This window comes from Metopolophium dirhodum, chromosome 2 (genome assembly GCF_019925205.1).
Source record: "Metopolophium dirhodum isolate CAU chromosome 2, ASM1992520v1, whole genome shotgun sequence".
Classification (NCBI taxonomy): Eukaryota; Metazoa; Arthropoda; class Insecta; order Hemiptera; family Aphididae; genus Metopolophium; species Metopolophium dirhodum.
Window position 1 is genome coordinate 31089896 of NC_083561.1, and position 20689 is coordinate 31110584.

General features: G+C 27.9%; 2 protein-coding genes across 2 annotated transcripts; both read right to left on the reverse strand.

Moving 5' to 3' along the window:
• Positions 1 to 147: 147 nt before the first annotated feature.
• On the reverse strand, positions 148 to 19933 carry LOC132938007 (protein tilB-like). Its single transcript, XM_061004658.1, has 9 exons — positions 19819 to 19933; positions 18155 to 18322; positions 8304 to 8478; positions 6402 to 6580; positions 6186 to 6282; positions 4696 to 4926; positions 2601 to 2766; positions 2443 to 2507; positions 148 to 1007 (listed from the first exon to the last, which is right to left on the reverse strand). The coding sequence occupies exons 1-9, from the start codon at positions 19826 to 19828 to the stop codon at positions 860 to 862; spliced, it is 1239 nt and encodes a 412-aa protein (XP_060860641.1). The 5' UTR covers positions 19829 to 19933; the 3' UTR covers positions 148 to 859.
• On the reverse strand, positions 9359 to 12502 carry LOC132938006 (transcription initiation factor TFIID subunit 5). The gene is made up of 2 exons (XM_061004657.1): positions 11318 to 12502; positions 9359 to 10650 (listed from the first exon to the last, which is right to left on the reverse strand). The coding sequence occupies exons 1-2, from the start codon at positions 12227 to 12229 to the stop codon at positions 9547 to 9549; spliced, it is 2016 nt and encodes a 671-aa protein (XP_060860640.1). The 5' UTR covers positions 12230 to 12502; the 3' UTR covers positions 9359 to 9546.
• Positions 19934 to 20689: the final 756 nt, after the last annotated feature.

A 20689-nucleotide genomic window follows, 5' to 3' on the forward strand; every position in this document is an offset into this window, starting at 1 on the left:
AACTGGCCTAACACAATTATTTTGTATTCATTTTGGCTTTTAGTATTATTATTTTTTTATTTGTATTTTATCACCTTTTTTTTGTTGTTAATTTATTTATTCATTAAAAAAAAATAGTAAATGAAATATTCAAATTTGCGTCAAAAACAATTTATTTACCTGTTTTTTTTTAACTTGTTTCTTTATAGCTAATACAAATGGACACATTTGTGCTAAATGATTTTATGTTGCTTAATGCCTATTTTGGCCTGTGGGTTTTTTTAACAAGATACTTAAAAATATTAATAATAATATTATTATCATATTGTGTTAATTTCATAATAAATATTTTTAATACACTTAGATAAAACTGATTACCGATTTTCAATTATTTTAAACCAGGCATATAAAAATGATTTATATATACATTTAAACTTAATAATAATCTAAAACTGATATTGTATAACATTTGAATTTGTTCTTAGAAGAATAAGGTAAGTACATAAAATATGAAGAAACAAAATGTGGACAGTTGCATATAAGTGTATAACACTCAATCGAGCCTAATTATTTTCACGGTTTTTAATTTACAAAATTATAATACTAATAAACATTTTGATAAACTCTAATTTCTTCAACCATGGTAATAATTGAGGTTAATTAACAGTAGCCATCGGGTTAACTGTGTACATAACATAAGACATAGTAAATAATATCTACATGGTTTTCTTTATTTAAAGCAAAAATGAAAAAAGATCAATTATTATATTTTCATCTAGGTACTCTATAAATTACCTTCCAATGTCTACATCAAAAATGGATTAATGGTATAAATAATTTATTTATATAGTTTGTGGTAGATATTAGGAGCCTCTAGCCTTTATTCTAAAGGCGGTACTTCTGAATTGTCTACGAAATCTTTAAGTTTTTCGTTTTCCACTATCTTTACGCTTGTTGATAAGTTGGTTATATTCCAAAATTCCACTGGCTTTTGACTATCAAATACTTCATCCGTTAATTTAGATTTACTAAAAAAGTTAAACACATTTTTATTAAAACTCACTATCCATAAGAATATAATATTATATCCAATGCAAGATATAGGTGCTTGTCTAAATCAAATGATAACTATTTAAAAAAAATACCATTTGTACTAAACATATTAATGTACTATGTTGTACAATGTACAGTATTCATTATATTGGTACCATTATGGATACCCTTCACAATGTTTGTGTTATAATCTTATCAATTATAATTTTGTGGGACCACAATACCATATTAAACATTCTTGGAAATTAAACATTACTTAGTACAATGTTTTTTTTTTTCAATACTGAAAAAAAATAAAATAGATATATATAATATAAGACACTTAGGTATATTGGCGCTTATATTCATTGTTGGCAGTCCAAAGAAAGCGTTTTAAAAAAAAAAATTGGTGCAAATGTACAACCCCTCCCCCCCCCCCCCAAACAAAGCTTCTGTCTATATTCTAAAGCAGCGGTCACCAAATGGCGGCCCGCAGATAATTAAAAAAAAGTAAAAACCGACAATAATAAGTACATAATATGTATTTGTTTGATTTGCCACCCGACAGATGTAGCTGTTTTTAAAGTTTTCAATATTAAACGTTATTATGAGACTTCACTTGAATCATTTGCAGAAAAATGTCCAGTAATTTGTGAACTTCGTAAATCAAAAATTCAGAACCTGCATATAAAATATTAAGTGCACGAATCATACAATTTCATGTAGTTAGTAGAGAGCAAGACTCGCCATTTTTCTCAATAATTTCAACCCAATTTTCTATTTACATTAGAATTATTATAAATGTATTTTATTTTATATTAATTAATTTAATCGGGTAATTATTATTTTATTTCCACTAGGCCACTATCACTATGTTACTGTTGCATTACAATAAGTAATATGTTAAGAATATTTGCTTTGAATTTTGATGGCCCCCGAAAATTTTCAAAATTCCCAATGTGGCACTCCAAAAATATTAATTGGTGACCCCTGTTATAAAGTATATCTTTAATCGAGGTCAAAACTCTAGGGGAAAAGAAAACAGATAAATTATAGCATAGAACAAGGTTTATAGGTACCAACAAATTCGAGATTGGTATGGTGTTGTATTGTGCCTAATGGTAATTATTTCAAGGGAATTTTAATTGAGTTGGAGATTACAGAAAAATCGACATATGTAATAAAAATTCGAAATCAGAAATCGAGGGGCTTAGCCTCCCCCCCAAAGTCTATCAAGCCCCTCCTTTTTTAGTTTTGTAGGATCGAGATTCGAAGCCCCACGCTCACATTTATGTTCATAATGTTAGCCCTCCTGAAAATTTAATGGATTTACGCCTATGCTACTACCTACTTACAGCTACCTATACCTACATACAGATAACAGATTGATAAATACTATTGGTAATAACGAAAAGCGAGTATTCTACTTACTTTTCATTGCGAAAATCATTGTCCTTGGCGCTTTGTGTTTTAACCGGACAGATTATTTGTTTAACCTGTAATAAAATAATATAATACATATTAAACACAATAAAAAATAAACACATTATACCTAGGTAGGTACACGATATTTTTTTTATCCATTATACTTTAGGCATAGTTATTTCCAATAGTTTTGAACCAATCAACCGTTTCGCATTGGATTCGTCCACTCTTACTTCTTCGTCCAACGCCAATTGCAATATCTTTTTTCGTACCGTGACCCTCACGTACGTTGGTTGAACGTCCAAGTCCAATTCGCTAGTGTCCATGAACCTAAATTGAAATGTTTAAGCGTTAAATGTAAATGTTACTGTACAGCGCGACTGTCTTAACAGTAAAATAATAACTATCATTATCTCACAAAGAACCTATTTAAATGTATATTTTTAACACAATTTAAAGTCATTGTAAACCACATTTTTTAAGAAAAAAATCATTATTTTTTTCTATAGCTAATCATAATCGTTTTTAAAGTTTTAGATTCTGAGCAGAGCGATGAATGTATTGATTTTACAATGATGTGTTTTATTTTCATTTTTATTTTATTTGTCGTGTACACGATAAATAGTAGAAATAATGATTCAAATTTCAACTTCAGTATCATGTTTTTAAAAATCCAAGTATTTTTCATAAACGCTGGGAAAACCAAAAAAAATTAAGGAAAACAGGAATTTGTACGCAAAATTGGTTTTCGACAAAATCGATATTGGTTTTTGGTTTAACTCTAAAACAAATGTCCGTAGGTCTAAAAGCTTGAAAATGTAATGTAAGACTCTTGATATATTTTTGCAATGACAGCTGAAAAATATAAAAAAAATAGTCCCAATTTTTTTTATACCTAAGCATTTAAAGTTTGAATTTTTACAAAAGCCGTAAAAGTCACAAATGTGCAAATTATTTTGAGATAGAAATTCATAAAAATTTTACTTTTGAAATAAAAGATTTGAAAATTTTATACTAGATTCCTCATAAGTTTTTCTACCATTATCAAAAAAATCTACCGGAAAGTCAAATAATTAAATTTTTATGAGCGTTGGAATTTTTACAACATTATGATATTCGCTCGATTTCTCATGTAAGTAGCGACGATTTGCTTATTTTGTTGTAATTCGAAAACGAATAATCGCAGACACTTAAAATGTATACCATATATTTATTTTATCAATTCCTATCTTTGATAAAATTTTCAAAATATTTTGACTCGTTTTTTGTTGTCGACGAACATTTTCAATTTTTTTAGTTTTTTTTCTATAAATGGCAATACAGTTTTATTCGTTTCATAAACTTAAATACAAGGCTCCTGTTTCATAGTCTTTCCAACACTTCAGCCGTCATCGAAAACGAAGAAAACTAAACTTTCGGTGCAGGTGTGACAAAAAATATAAAAAATATTAAGGCACAATTTTTGTTTATAAGCATTTAAAGTTTGATTTTTGACAACATTTATCAAATTTAACATTTAAAAATGATTTTGTAGCTAAAAATTTTATAAAATGTTCAACTTGTATAGCTAAGGATAGAAAATGTAAAACAAGGTTCCACGTAAGTACAGTTAATTCTGTAACCAAAAAATCTAAAAATATACATAAACACAGTTTTTTTATAGTTGTTTTAAGTACAATTTTGAACAAAATTATACATTAAAAACCCAATGATAACGATTTTAGTTATATTTTTGTAATTGTATAATAATATTATACTTACTGGCTACCGTATTAATAATAATAGTAGGTAATAACTATATAAATATAATATACAATATCCTAGACTGACTAACCGTCTCCGTTCAGAATCGTTTTTCGTATACAATGATAGTATATCATTGAATTCAAATTTAATACCATCCATTACCGTAACCTACTGTACAGCAGAGACGCAGAGTGCCATTTAATTACCGACTTTTTTATTAATACTATCATAGGTTTTATGTATTTTAAATTTAATACTCTGAAATACAATACTTTTCCAGGAATTTCAATATATATAGGTAAAAATCGTATTTCAAACGAGTACCTAAATACCTACCTAATCAATTATAGTAGGTATAATACTATAAATAGACGTCTATATAAAAATCTCAACTTATTAGTGTTCCTATAATAGTGTTGGCTATATATAATTGGCTAATAAAACTTCACTATTTAATAACTAAATCATTTCAAATGCGTTCGCAATAAAAACGTAAATTTAACATTGATTTACTTGTACACATGAACAGTGAGCACGTATCTGTTATCTTCATTCTCCAATTTGTACGGCACTTTAGCTTGATTTAAATTATACGGACGACCGTCTTCGGCGAACAATTTTGGAGTCCACGTTTCTTGTTTGGGGGTTTTTTTCTCTTCATCTTGCTTTCGCTGAGCTCGTCTGCTGTGAAATGCCATCTCAACGCGACACTCCGGAGTGTTTTCACTAGGTTGATTCCAAAAACTAAAAGTTTTGGACATTTTATATAGTAGGTACACGTTACAAGTTTATACGTCATACGACATAAATTAAACAATGAAAGTCATAATACAATACCAATTATAAAAGCAATTTTTTTCTGGGGGGGAAGGGACTGAACATTTTTTTTCTCGACGAGCCCCACATCACCCGTAAGAGGATGTGATACCTGCAATAAGTGTTGTCTCCGTCTTACGAGTTATGATTATTTTAAGATGTACAAACAATTTACAATTTTAAAATACTCATAACTCACTTTAAAAATAATATATAATAAAAAGGCCATGAGGTAGATAATAATCTTACCTTAAGATTTTATAAGTGGTTAATTCACTCTAATTTTAAACTAATGGAGTCATACGTGTTCTGCTAAGCGTACAATTTACTATGTTACGCATTTGTATGACGGAGACAACACATGCGGGTTTCACGTTCTCTCGCTTATGTTTAAAATGTTTTACATCTAATTATCTGACAACCCAACTGCTGACAAGATTTTTTCGTCGCATTTATTTGATAGGTAGTAGATGTATTGCCATTATTACTCAGACCTCTCTCGAAAAGTTGTGTAGGAGTTGTCACCCCAGTAACTCACATCACCATACAAGTTTACAATGTGTAAACGCACACCCATTAGTGGCGGATCCAGGGGCATGGCAAAGAGGGCATTTCCCCCCCCCCCCTCATGCCCATACCATAATTAAGCCCTAGATCCGCCACTGACACCCATGACCCATACACACCCATCCAGAATATAAAATTAATTTCAATATCAAATAAGAAACGAAGAGTCATTATAGATATGAATAGAACGATATAGGCATATAGCGCTAGATAAACATAAAAGGAAAATAACTGCCAATGGATGACACTACGAACTAAGATAGTAGGTACTATTAATTATTATAATTTATAATAATCAATCTTAGATACATTCATTTCGTATGACGAATTTTTTTTAATACATATTTATGATTATGATTTATGAGTGATAATAAATAATACGAGGCATAAAAAAACAACAATTGAATCTATATGTTAGTTGAGGCACTCCTATACTAATACGGTACAGTATCTATGACACTTATACCTATATTAAATATATTATTTAATCTACTTTATTCGTAAATTCTCTAATGACCTAATACACTTGTATATCATTTATATTACCAACTTTCTAAAGACTACAGTAGCTAGAAGGTAAGTAGAAGGCACTTATTATTATTATTTTTTTTTTTACATACTCTTCATCTGTTTCTTCATAATTTTTTTCGTACGTTTCCAAAGTTTCCTCAGTAATGTTTATAGATTTTGATGTCTTTTTTTGTTCTATTCTGAAATCTATAGTGAACATAAAGTCAAATTTATTCTAACACAGTACCTAGCTGGCTAGGTCATTAAATATATTAAATATACGTATTATACGTAGGTATTTTTATATATTTTTTTCAAATATTTACTTTCGTAGGTTTTTTGTTGGGCAATAATTTTACGTGCAACATTTGATAACTGCTGTTTGGCGACTAATTTATCAAATGAAGTCACATCAATTCCGTCGAGTACGTCGATTTGTGGTAAAGTTCCAATAACATACTCGCGGTATCCATCATAATCTGTACAAGGATTTCCAGTGAGATACCTAAACAAATTAAAACAAATTAAAACATATAGTACGCATAGCCGGCAGCCGCATGGGTACTTAAAGCTATAACGAGTTGTATACAAACACTGTCGTCTGTCGAGGGAAAATAATTGTACCTACTGACTGCAGCAGAACGAGATTTCCTGTACACAGGATTTTAGTGAGTAGGTACCTACCTAAATATTACACCGAGTAAATCTAATTCTTCAACTCTCAAGAGGCCACACTCGTATAGCATCAAGTAACTATGAACTCGAAAGACGCTCGCAATTTACTTAGGTAATTTATTTCATAATTTAAAATAACTAAGTTCCCATACAAATAACTACTTACCAACAAAAAAATACAGTTGATATGACTTTATATTGCAATAAGGAAGGTAATTTAAATGTTACTTGATATTTCCATTGATTGCATTCAGTGCTTGAATTTGAAAAAAATTAGGAGACAAGGAGTTGGCATACATATTTATAATATTTTTTAAAAAGGAATCCGTCACCTTTCAATTCAAGCACGGCATAATATTAGGTACCTATACTGTTAATAATAAATTGTCATATTAACTTATTATACTGATATTAATTTTAAGTAAATTATAATGAGATATTGAGATCATATTTGTTTGGAACTTAGGAAGGATTATTCCAATAATAATTAGGTAAATGCATGGGTAATGAGTATATACCTGGGATGGATTGTTCCACCGGGAATTCGGGCGTTTTCCCGGTGGGCCGCTTCTTCAAATAACTATGTATATATTACTATGTATGCACAGTACATTTTCTCATTAAATACAAAAATCGTAACATTAGTAATTTAAATTATTCACTTTTATTGTGTTATATATAAGTACTTAGACTATTATAAATGTGTAAACATAAACTGTTCAAAAATAAAAATAAATTTGATATCGATGTATATATTATACTACAATAAAGTTTGGTTAAGTTTTATAAATTGCATATCTCGCAAATGTGTTCAAAAAAATTGTAGTTATGTTGACTAAAATTCACTATTAGGTAAATTAGTAAGTGGGCCGATATACTTTGTATTTTCCAGGGCCGAAATCTCTCCAATCCGCCCCTGGAGTATATACTATATTAATATATATGGATAAGGTTAGGAATGGCAAATCCGTGGCACGTGAACAATTATTTATCCAAACACTTTATAATTTAAAAAATAAACTTAAAGTGTTTGAATAGGTAGTTGAATTTAAATGACATGATATAGGTAATATAATATTATAATAGTATAGGTAGGTACCTATATATTATAGGTTAGGTACCTAGGTACTAATGAAAATTAATGTACGAAAATTTAAACGTCTTAACTCTTAATAGCATCAAGCATGTCACATTGTCACAGCCGCATGCGTTCTAGGTATATATTAAAAATAATGATCAACTTCTTAAACATAATCATAAGTGTTAAGTGAATACCTCAAGACCTGAACATTTTAACGTGCCAACTTCGAGTATCGACTTAAGTTCTAAATGTTCTAATACTAATGTACAATACAATATAGACATTAGACACAACAAAATACATAATATAAAGATATGGAAATTAATAATATTATATTACAGAATACCTAGATACATTTTTACGTAACTAATATGAAGATACCATTTTTGTGTTAAAAAATTTTTTCATGTTTAAAATTTCTAGTTATCGGTTGTGCCTTGTGCGAAGTTACAACTAATAAGACTTTACTTACAATGTTCGTAAATGTGTGTTGTATTTTAACGATCCAATACTATCAAGTTTCCCTATAAAATTCATGGTCAAATCTAATTTGTTTAAAGATTCACATCGGTCCAAGTTTTCTATTTTTTCAATACAATTCAATGCCAAGTTTAAATATTCTAATTTCTTTAATTTGTTCAAATTTTCTGAAATCAAACATTATAAGTAGAAAGTATCTATATCCTAAAATAAATATGTGTATCAATGGTATAGTATATATAAAGTCCCTATATGGTTTACAGACACAGACAAGGTTAATTTTCTGGTAAGTTCCTTAAATTAAATCAGTTACACTAGCTACTTACTTAAAACAAATCTAAAAAATAATTTTGAGTGCATTTTGATTCACAGGTCTGCTTCATGGATTAATATATTTAGGGCACAAGCACATACACACGCCTAGTTTTCTGGAATTACTTAACACCTATTAATGGTTGTAAGCGTGCAATCTAAATTAAAATATTTAAAAAATAAAAAAACTGATGTACTGATGTTTAAATGTACATTATACAAGTAATATCAGCCAGGACATCGAATAATATTTAATTAACTAGCAATCAGGTTTTCAAAATGTATTATTGTAAGTTGTATAAAATAAGAATTAATAAATAAAACTCGTATTGTATTAAAATTATTAAAATATTTTTGAAATTCTAAAATAATTAATTTCTCAGTCACCAATTATTAGTTATTCACTGTAAAAAGTCCAACTATTCAAATAGATCTACCTTAAAAAAAAGAAAAGTTTTAGGTCCTTTATCTTTGGTTATTAATATATCAGATGCATGGTACACATTTTTATAAGTGTATGACATATGATACATTTTGTACAACATTCAATAAATTGCCCTTTATTAATAATGTATAAACTTATATTTAATGGTACATAAGTTTGCATTAATTCAAAAAATAAAACATGTATTTTGTATGCATTTCCTAAACATATTATTTAGTTAATTTAACAATAACACTTAAATAGAATTAAAAATAATTTCTTAATAATATTTTACTGTTAAAGAACACAACTGCATTTTGATGAATATATTATACTACACATAGGTATTATAAATATATATTTTAGAAAATAAATTATAGTTACAAAAACCACAAGCAAGAATAGTTATTTATACAATCTTGTAATTAACTATAACACTATTAAATAATTAACAGAAAGATAAATGTGTGGTACAATAATTGTTTTTGGAAATTAACAGTTAATTCGATTGAGGAGAATTGAACGAACAAACACAAAACATAATATTTCGCCTTGAAAAAAACAGATGTATAACGGGTGAGTTCTTTGTACCAAATGCTCGAAGTAGGTACTTGGAACTATTATTCATAACAGTTGGGTTATGCACATTCATATCATCCAACGACAGATCTTCTAAAAGTTTTGAATAATCCCAGAGCATTATTTTACAATCATGAGAGCCAGTTGCTAAAATAGTACTGTCTCTACTAAAAGTAATTGTATAAATAGGTCCTTTATGTCCAGTAAGCATAGCAACTAAATGTCCATGTGCAATGTCCCATAGAAGTACATTGCAATCATTGCCAGCTGATGCTAAAACTCGTCCCTCATTTGAAAAACACAACGTCAAAATTTCTCCTTTATGGCCAGTCATTAATCGCACTTGTTCTCCGGTAACACAGTCCCATAAACGTACAGTTCTATCACTTGACCCAGTTGCTATATAATTTGAATTAGGGTGAAACTGACAACAATCTACATCTGAAAAATGACCACTAAACAACCTTAATGACTGATAATTATCTGTTGCCCATAGTCTTGCTGTGCGGTCTCTACTAGAAGTTGCAAAATAATAACCATGTAAACTGAACTTGACATCAAATACAGGATGATAACTTCCTTTATATGCAACGACACATGACCATAATAGTAAACTCCAAAGTCTAATTGTACAATCTTCTGAACACGACAACAATAATGTTTTATCAGGACTAAATGACACTTGATATACAGGGCCGTAATGTCCAAGCAATGTACGAGTTGTTTCAGCTGATCTATCATCAAGTATCCTATGCATTACATCGTCAGATTCCAAATCTATATCCAACAGTTGATCAGCCGTTTTCATGGCACGTAGTTTTTGAGGTACTAGGCTCCACACACGTACTCGACTATTAGCCATTCCTACAGCCAACATTGTTGCATCATCACTAATTGTTGCACAATTCACAGCGTTGGAACAATTTAATAATGTATAACAACATATAGAAGGTAATGTTTCATGGTTTAATGCCACTCGCTTAGCAGAATCTAAAACTGCTTGAACCTTAATTTTTTTATCAATCTGAAAAATATAAATGTTAAAAAAGATTATTATTGCACGTTCCAAAATTGGTAAGGATTATATGAGATTCCCATCAGTTTTATAATTTAAAATTTAGTTAGTACTATATGTAGAAATTAAGTCATTATACTTCTACTACAAAATAAATTACTGTAGTCATTTTGAAAATAAAATATTAAGTTAATATTAGTTATATTCATTGGATATATAGGTACATAACTCAAAATCATTGGTTTTTTGTAACGAGCTAACGCTACTACAGGTATTCCTCTCCAAAAAGTAGCTCACTATTGCTATTGCTAATTTTTTTTAATTCACTACTTCTAACGCTATTGTTTGTATACATTTTTACGCTAATTTTTTTTTTAAATTTTCTTATTGAAAGTTGGTACTTTGTAGTTTATACTGATTTGATACTTGGACACGGGACATTATTTAACTATGTGAGTTAATCGTGAATTAAAACCTTAAAATTCACTAATACACTCATCATTATAATAATATTAAATAATAAATATAATAGTTATCATAATATTTTAATCGCCAAACAGCTTGTAAGTAGCAACAAAATAATAATAATTTCATAAAAGTTTAGATTGAGTTTAGACCAGGGAATGATTAATTAATACAAATTTGTTATTTATATGATAATTATTTATATAATTACCTCTCTCAATTGTGGTAGTGGCATTCTATCCAATGGTGGAGCATTAGGATCAATTTTAGTTTTTTTAGACAGTAAAGGATTAGACTTCGATTTCTTTTTTTTTGGTTTTTCACTCTCTTGAGTTTCTTCTTCATCTTCATCTAAGTTAACTGTTGCTGCTGCAGTTTGTAAATCTGGTTCTTTCAATAACCCATAATACACCCTGGATTTATTGTCTTGTCGAGTTCCTTCTCCGATCATACCTCCTGCCACCGCATCAATTTGTTGTTTGTTTCTAGCTATTCCTTCATATACATCAAAGAACAAATTTTCTTGAACAATATCTAGTAAGACAGTTTGTTTTTTTTCTTTCAAATGCCGTTTTAAAAGAGACAATGTATCCCTAGACATTCGAACAACAAATTCGTTTGATTTATAATTGCTTATCAATGCATTATCCTCTAATTCTTCTTTTTTTGTAATTATTGCCAAGTTTTGAATGTCAGCTTGATAGTAAGACTCTTGTCCGGGTCCAAACTTTTTCATAAACTTTAAAGCTTCAGCTTCATATCGATTACAAACAAGGTCCAAATACATGTGTACAAATACTGGGTATAAAACACAGCCTAACTCATGTTTGTATATATCTAATGATGTTTCAACAAATTTTGATAGAGTAATATAAGCATTCTCATACACTGACGGATCTCCTTGAGATTTAAATATATTTAATGCATTATTGACATCGTGTTCTGAAGTATTATATGCAGAATCTGTCAAATTTGCTTCTTTTTTCAAAGTTTCAGCAGTAGAATTTAAGTTATACTTTTTGAGAATTTTCAATGCAACACACAAACTAGTCTTTTTATCATCCGGTTCTTTTTGGGCTTCGTCGATCACTGGTTTGATATCTGGTTTATTATCTTCTTCCATTTTCTCAAACAATGTTATTAGTTTATAACAATTTTTTTTATTTAATTATAATATTAAGTACATTTACAAAGTATAAAATATAAATAACTATTTAAGCACTTGATATTATATTTCTTGATAGAAAATTTAAACGTATAATTATGATATTCAAGTATTAAATTTAAATCCCTTCAAAACTAATTATTAGTATAAATGTTGAGTTTATAACGTAACTTTAGTAGTCGGTTATAACTTCGGTCAATTTTATTTGAAGAATGGTTTAAATAAAAATGAGCTTAAAAATGTGTAAACAAAATATTTTTCATGATAAGGTTTTATACAGTGTTTACAGCATAAGAACTAGAATATTCTTCATGGTTTTCAGTTTTTACAGTGCAACCGTTATACGTTTGAAATTATTATACAACACGATTAAAAATAATCACGAACTACTACATAGTAGCAATGTAGCATAGTCGCATAGAACAATTAGTAGTTCGTGAAAGTAATATACGATTAATAATTTTTTATATTCCACAGACTTCTATACATTATACTATTATAGACTTATATTCTACACTAGATAAGGAACTCCTATATCATTTTTAATTGTTACAAGACGTGAAGCTCAGCTCTCAGCTATGGACGGCCACCATTTTTTCGGTGGGCAAAACATTTCATTCTTACATGATAAATTATATATTATAATTTATTATGTTTCAATGTTTCATTATATAAAAAGTATAAAATCCTTCAGCCGCGTAAAGAATAAAATCGTTTTTAATGATACAATAAAATAGTAAATGTAAAATGATTTATACAAAATATTTTATTTTTTTAAAACAACAAGTTTAGAAATAATAAAATACAATACAAGATAAATTATAATTAATCTTATTTGCCCAATAAAATACCATAAAATTTCCAACCGACCTTGAAACTTCATGGCGAGAGTACTATAATATATCTAGTATTACATAGAAATCTGTGTTATATTCACGGTCTTAGATTATATTATATTCTGTGGATATCACAATTTAAGGTAGTACTATTTTAAATCGTGGGGGATATACAAGATTCTATGACGTCCCCCCCCCCCCCGTGCCTTTCCACCTGATTCGATGAACGTTTTCCACCGGACAAAAAATTTAAAGTTTAATTATTAAATTATTAAATTATTGTACAAATGATTAAATTAATACCCTAATGTATAAATATAATTCAATAATACGTCATAATAACACTATTGCCTATACAAAATTCACTGATATAAATGTTAAAAAAATATTAAACAATAATACACAAATTACAAATGCAAATAAATAAATATAGGTACCTACTGTTTACGAGATTTTTTATTAAATAATTGTTAAATTAATATATGAATATAATTCATTAATACTTTCACATAACTATTTGGTTTATCAATCATTCCCCATTTAATTATTTAATTGGGTAATAAGTAATAACTAATAAATCCATAACATAAATGTTGATGGCCGAAAGCTAAGTTTACAACCAAACCGGCGTCGGTATACCTCGCTTTTTGAAGTTATTCGACAGAGATGGTCAATATTTGTCCGTGCCGGATTGGATTTAGTACTTGCAGGTATAGCCGTGTAGGCACCTACTTTACTAAATTCGAGCGTGGTTCAAATTTGAAACTACTCACAGACCACAGTCTCTCTAAACTTTCCTCAATCCTGATATCTCCGAGAACAATTTTAAATTATCATAAAAATTGGTCGAGTTGATTTTGAGTATATAAGCTACAGCTGCCTACAAACATATATATTATATAAATACAATAAATTCTCATATTTGTTTTAAGGTATCATTTTTTTATTCGAGGCCATAAATACGTGACGATTTGCATGTCTTACCTCGTTTGTCCAAGTACCAATGCAATCATTCATTTGGTATACGGGAAAAAAAACACGGAAAAAAACCAAAATAATAATATAATTAAAATGTTTGCGATATATATTTTTCCTGAATTACGGACATTTCCCCCCCCCCCCCCCCCGGGATATATTTTTGATGCGGACATTTCCCTCCCACTCCCATTTTCTTTTAAAGTTTACCATTTAATAATATTATTTTAATATTTAATATGAAATTATATTTTACATAAATATAATAAATTATAGATGTATATTTTTGATCAATTGAACTACTTGAATAAAATTCAAAAGCAATTATTAAATTACTAAATATCCAAACTGGTACATTTTAACAAAAAAAAGGTGGATAAGTGGATGTCGCTCTGCTGCACAGTAGGTTACAAGTGGGTCACTGTAATGTATGGTGTTAAATTTGAATTCAATGATATAATATCATTGTATAAGAAAAACGATTCTGAGCGAAAACGGTCAGTCAGCCTATGATGTTACCAAGTATATTTGATGATATTATTGTGAATAAAGTAATTTATATACAACCTATTTACGTGGAGCCTTGTTTTAAATTTTCAATCCTTAGCCATAAAAGTTAAACATTTTATACATTTTTAACTACAAAATAATTAATAAATTATAAATTTGATAAATGTTGTCAACATTTGAAATTTAAATGCTTATAAAAAAAAATTGTGCCTATGTATTTTTAATATTTTTCAACTGCTATTAGAACGATATATCAGGAGCCTTATATTAAATTTTCACGCTTTTTTACCCAACAAAAAATTTTTATTGATATTTATAGAAAAAAAAAACTAAAAAAATGGAAAACTGACAATGTCCGTAAACCGCTCATTAAGAGTCAAAATATTTTCAAAATGTTATGGTGTATAGAAAATGCTAATATAAACATTCAGTGAAATTTTCAAGTATCTACAGTCATTCGTTTTTCAATTACAATAAAATAAGAAAATTGTTAAATGAGAAATCAAGTGAATATCAAATGTTGTAAAAATATAAATTTCAGACGCTCATAAAAATTTAATTTAAGTTTCTTGTAGACATTTTTTTTTTGATAAATGTAGACAAACTTATGAGTAATCTTATATTACATTTTAAAATCTTAGATTTAAAAAGAAAAATTTTTATGAATTCTCAACTCAAATTAATTTGCTAATTTTCGTGATTTTTCAGTATTTTATCAAAATTTTAACTTTAAATGCTTATAAATAAAAACTGTGACTAAGAATTTTTAATTTTTTTCATCTGCTTTTGAAACAATAACCTAGGAGCCTTCTATTAAATTTTCAAGCTTTTTTACCCAACAGATAAAATTTTATTGATATTTATAGAAAAAAAAACTAAAAAAATTGGAAACTGACAATGTCCGTGTACAGCTCAAAAATAGTCAAAATATTTTCAAAATTGTATGGTGTATATAAAATGCTAATATAAACATTCAGTCAAAATTTCATGTCCCTACGGTCATTTGTTTTAGAGTTTTACCAAAAACCAAAATCGATTTTCTCGAAAACAGATTTTGCGTAAAAATTCCCGTTTTTCCTTAATTTTTCTTTTGTTTTTCACGTCGCTTGTGAAAACTACTGGGAAATGTTTACTTTTGACCCCCCAAAGTACCAACTAGATTCACTTTCCTATCAGAAAAGTTACTATTGAAGAAAATCTAAGCACTTTTACTGTCCTAAAAGGTGATGACAGACACAAAAATAAAAAAAAAATAAAAAAATAAAAAAAAGCTTCGCTCAGAATCTAAAATAAATATGAACAAAGGCTAAAAAATATGTATAACAAAAGAATCAGTAATCAAATGTTTTTTACAAAGTGTATCATTTTTATATCGGAATTTTTGGCCATTTTTATTAATTATTAATTATATTTTATTTTATACTTTTTTTATTATTGTTTCAAGTAGTTGAGTGGATCAAACATAATATACATTTATAATCTATTATATTTATGAAAATAAAAATGTTAATATATTTTATATTTTACTTAAAAAAAATAATTTCATATTAAATAATAAATAATATTGTATTATTAAATTCAATATTATTAGTCAATAATAGGCTTTAAAAAAAAATGGGGGGAAATGTCCATTTACCCTTTTTCTCTTATTCTATTACTGTTACTTAATAATAATAATAATAATATTTGTATTGTTATTATTATAAATAATATTAAAAAAAGAAAAATTAATTTATATAATGCATTACATTTGAAAAAATGGTTTTTTAAATTTATATTTTAAACTACAAAAAAACTAATTTATAACTTCTAACTTAAGTTACTATTTTCACCAAACCAACTTCTATCTAACTAAGTTAGAAATTTGATAAATTTCTGAAACTTCTTATATTCTAACTTGGTTAGAATTAGTAACTTAACTTTAACTAGTTGAAAAAAGTGACTTGCTCAGCTTTGAAATTGAATAAAATAAATATATAATTAATTGTATAATATTTGAATGTATAATTAAATTATAAATAATGTTTATAATATTGATAACACAGCATAATATAAGTTGCATACACAGACTAAGATATAACTAAGATATATCTTAGTCCGTGGTTGTATATTATATTTTGTAATAATGCTAATTCTCTGATTATATTATCACTTTGGTTTTTTTTCCGGGATTCCATTTATTTATATACAAAAAATAATTTCTATTATTACTATTATAATCTGTGACAGTGTAACCAATAGCAACCATTTATAAACCAATAAATATATTGATTTCCATCTTGAATCTCAATATATCCTTATGCGAGCACCTCTTTAAATTTAAATTTTGGAAAATCTTTTTTTATTGCATCCCTATACATGACTAGACACGTAGGTATAGTATAATTCAACAACATATTATTTTATATTACTTTGCACAGGGTCCCGCAATTTGTAACGCCGGCCCCTGTCAATAATATAATACTTCTAGAATAAATACTATAAATACTAAATACTAAATACTAAATAAATAAAATAAATATAATAAATACTAAATTTTCAAGTACAGTGATGGTGAGTAAGTATAAGTAGGTTATCTGGGAGTAAGTACACAAAATTATTAAATTTTGCTTTAAAATTCTATACAATTTAGTAGGTATACCGTATACCTATACAATATTATAATATATTTGGCATAAATTCACTTAGGATAATTTTTTTTTTTTAATTTTTTTTAAACTATACGTATTTAAACGCGTTAAGAACGATGAAGTAAACTAAAATTTGCGGAAATCATTATTTCGGAAGTTATACCCTTCTAAAGTTTGATTTTCTGTCACAGCACTGTATACTCTACTGTCGCGCGCATCGTCGTATAACGAATTTTGTTTTTTTTTTGTGTATTTTAACAAATTAATAAAATAATGATGAAATCAGCGGTTACTATATTACCAGACACCCTTTTAAAAAAAATGTTGTTATAACGTAGGTATAGTTAAGCATGCTGAAGTCTGAATTTGGCGGTTGGACTTAGTTTTGAAGTTTTAGCTTATTGATGTCTCAGACCTATCCAAGTCAAGGGATGTTTTTGATTTTAATTATTGTCCGAGCGAACACAGCGAGCGAGTGACCACGCGTCAGGTGTATATGAAAATACTATATACATATATATTTCAATTAGCAATAGTTTAGAATTCAATTAGCAGTACAAGTGTACAACAGTGCCTGATAATTTATAATATGTTAAACTAAAATATTGATAAGAAACTGGGGGAGGGGGCTACGGATAAAACTGTAGGCACTAAGCCCCCCCTCATCCTAATCGTGTCTATGGATACAAGTTTATTTTATTTAAAGTAATAATAAATATTGATATACGACTATACAAGATAGGTAGTCGAGAAACAATTTAAAGTTAGGTAGATAAGTAGGTTATATTAATTATGTAGTTAGTTGTTACTTCATTACTTGTTAGTTGTTACATCTTTACAAGTTACATATTAATGTAACTTTAATACGTCGTGTACCTAACTGTAAACTGATTGCCCAACCCAGCTGTGTCCGTGTTTATCATTATACTAACCTATTTTAAATATTAAATTTGATTGCAAAAGTAATATTTTTAAATCTTTACACCAATTTTGTAAATTTTCTATTTTAGTAATATCTTCCTGGTGTAAAGATATTTCTTCTAAAGTGCCGATCTCACCTTCGTTGTGTTCAGAACGTTTTCTTATAAGTTCAATTGTAACTGGAAAAAGTTTTGAAATAATATAGAATATTATAAACAGTTCAATGTTATTATTGTTATTAATAATTAATAATTAATAATTATTATTACAAAAGCGATAAAAAAAATAAAATGTTTAGATAGGTACATCTGTTATTGCACTATTTTTTTTTTCATTACTTATGAGTTATGAATAATAATTAATACATTTTGAGCTATCATTATAATAATATAATATTAAATATGTAGTGTGTACCTATTAATATCTATATTCAGTGCTAGAATTGGAAAATAAAGTAATTATAGGAACTAGGATATCAGCGCATTGTTTGTTTTCTCTCCCTGCCCCCTGGGCCCTGGCTCATAGCAACATCGATAAAACGTATTCACGCAAAATCATTTTTTTTTTTTTGTGTTTTTGAGTATTATAAAACTAAAATTACATATTACAAAAATTATAGAAAGTAATACTTTTGAAAATACGTCATATGGATTTGTCAAAATATCGTCTTGAAATAATTTTATATACGAAGTATATAAAGTATATACTAGTAATCGATGTATACTGTAATTGGGTAGTCAGAAAAAAAGTGAAAAAAAAATTTATAAATATATAAAACATAAAATTTTGAACATAGTTGATCATAAAATTAAAGTTTAGGAAAAAAATTCCAATTTATTTATTTAAAAATGTCAGTTAAAAACACATTATTACTATAGAATACTATTGCTATTATTATAAAATTAATAATATAATTGACAACAACAACTGACATTTTTAAATAAATAAATTGGATTTTTTTTCCTAAACTTCAATTTTATGACCGACTATGTTCAAAATTGAAAATAATAATTTAATACTTTAATTATTTTTTTTTATATATTTATTAATTTTTATTTGACTTTTTTTCGGTGGTTTTTTTCTACATTCCTGTATTTGTGTTGTACCAAAATTGTTGCCCCAATTTTTAATCGTTCATCTTTTTTCTATATGGTTGCCCCCTCTTAAAAAAACCTGTGCTCCAGATCCGTTCCTGAGCATAACAGAACCCATCACTTTTTTTTAATATACTTACTCATGTCTAATTTCCTACGACTATTGATTGCACATTTGCACTTAATTTTCAAGCCCTGGACTATTACCAATACACCGTGACCTGAGCTTGGTGAGCTTTGCTTTGATAATTGGTTATATTATATTATGTTACATATAATTCAAATTATTATTATATAATTAACTTGTATACTGTATACAGCTTAGCCTATATACCTAGTTATATACCATCAATAGGTACCGAAGTAAAATCGTAAGAAGAAAATATTATTTTGTCCTTGGATATTTTGACCGACTAGGTACCGTTGTAAACGAACAATCAACAAAGTATATAATAATATGTTACATGATATAACCTTATATAATCTACTCAATACGCATAGTGTTTTAATGATGTTATAACGATAGGTATAACTACAAACTACGACAACCTATTAATATTATAATAATATTTCATACTCACTGTTAGCCATAATTGATAATTGTGTAATACGTGTGCTAAGTTCATAAAAAACAAACTATTTTATCGATCGCAATAAGTTTCACAATTATTCAATAAGCCATACGTTATATACGTCATTTCTTATACGTTTATATTAATTATGAGTCGTTGCTATGGAGCAGCAGCTTTCGACTTTTGGGGTTCTATCATAATTTCCCAACCAGGGTAACGTTTACGTAGTCGTTCATACCCCGTATAATACCACAGAATAATTGATAATTCCATCGTCTTGTAAACGAACCATAGACTGATAGACTAATAAAGTTATAAACATAATATGCCACAGGCATTGATATACTAGTATACCTAAGGTTTATGATATATTCATAATATATATTATGTACCTAGTAATACACATATGGCACGAAGCCACAAACGATTGTCAGAATAATATAATATCACAGAAGTAGCACAGAAAGTTTAGAAAGTATTGAAGTCTGTTGGTGGACGTGGACACTGGACAATAGATGGTCTCAAGCTAAATTTAACGTCACATCTTGAACGAAAACGTTTGAGCGACTTTTCCATGACAATTCTCGAGTTCGGCCGACACTCGACTCGACGTTATCGTTATATAATGGAACATAATATTATAATGATGGATATATTACGACTTTTCCACAAAATATTACGAACTACACCACGACAGATATACGTAGATATCCACATTTGTGTATTTTACGCTTGGATACTTATTTTTCTATTTTTCGATTTAAGATACATCTGTGGATCTAATATTTTACCACGGATGAAAGACCCGTTTGATTTTACACATAACTCGTGGTATTATCTATGATTTTACAGTTATCTGTTATCATAGTATTAACACATA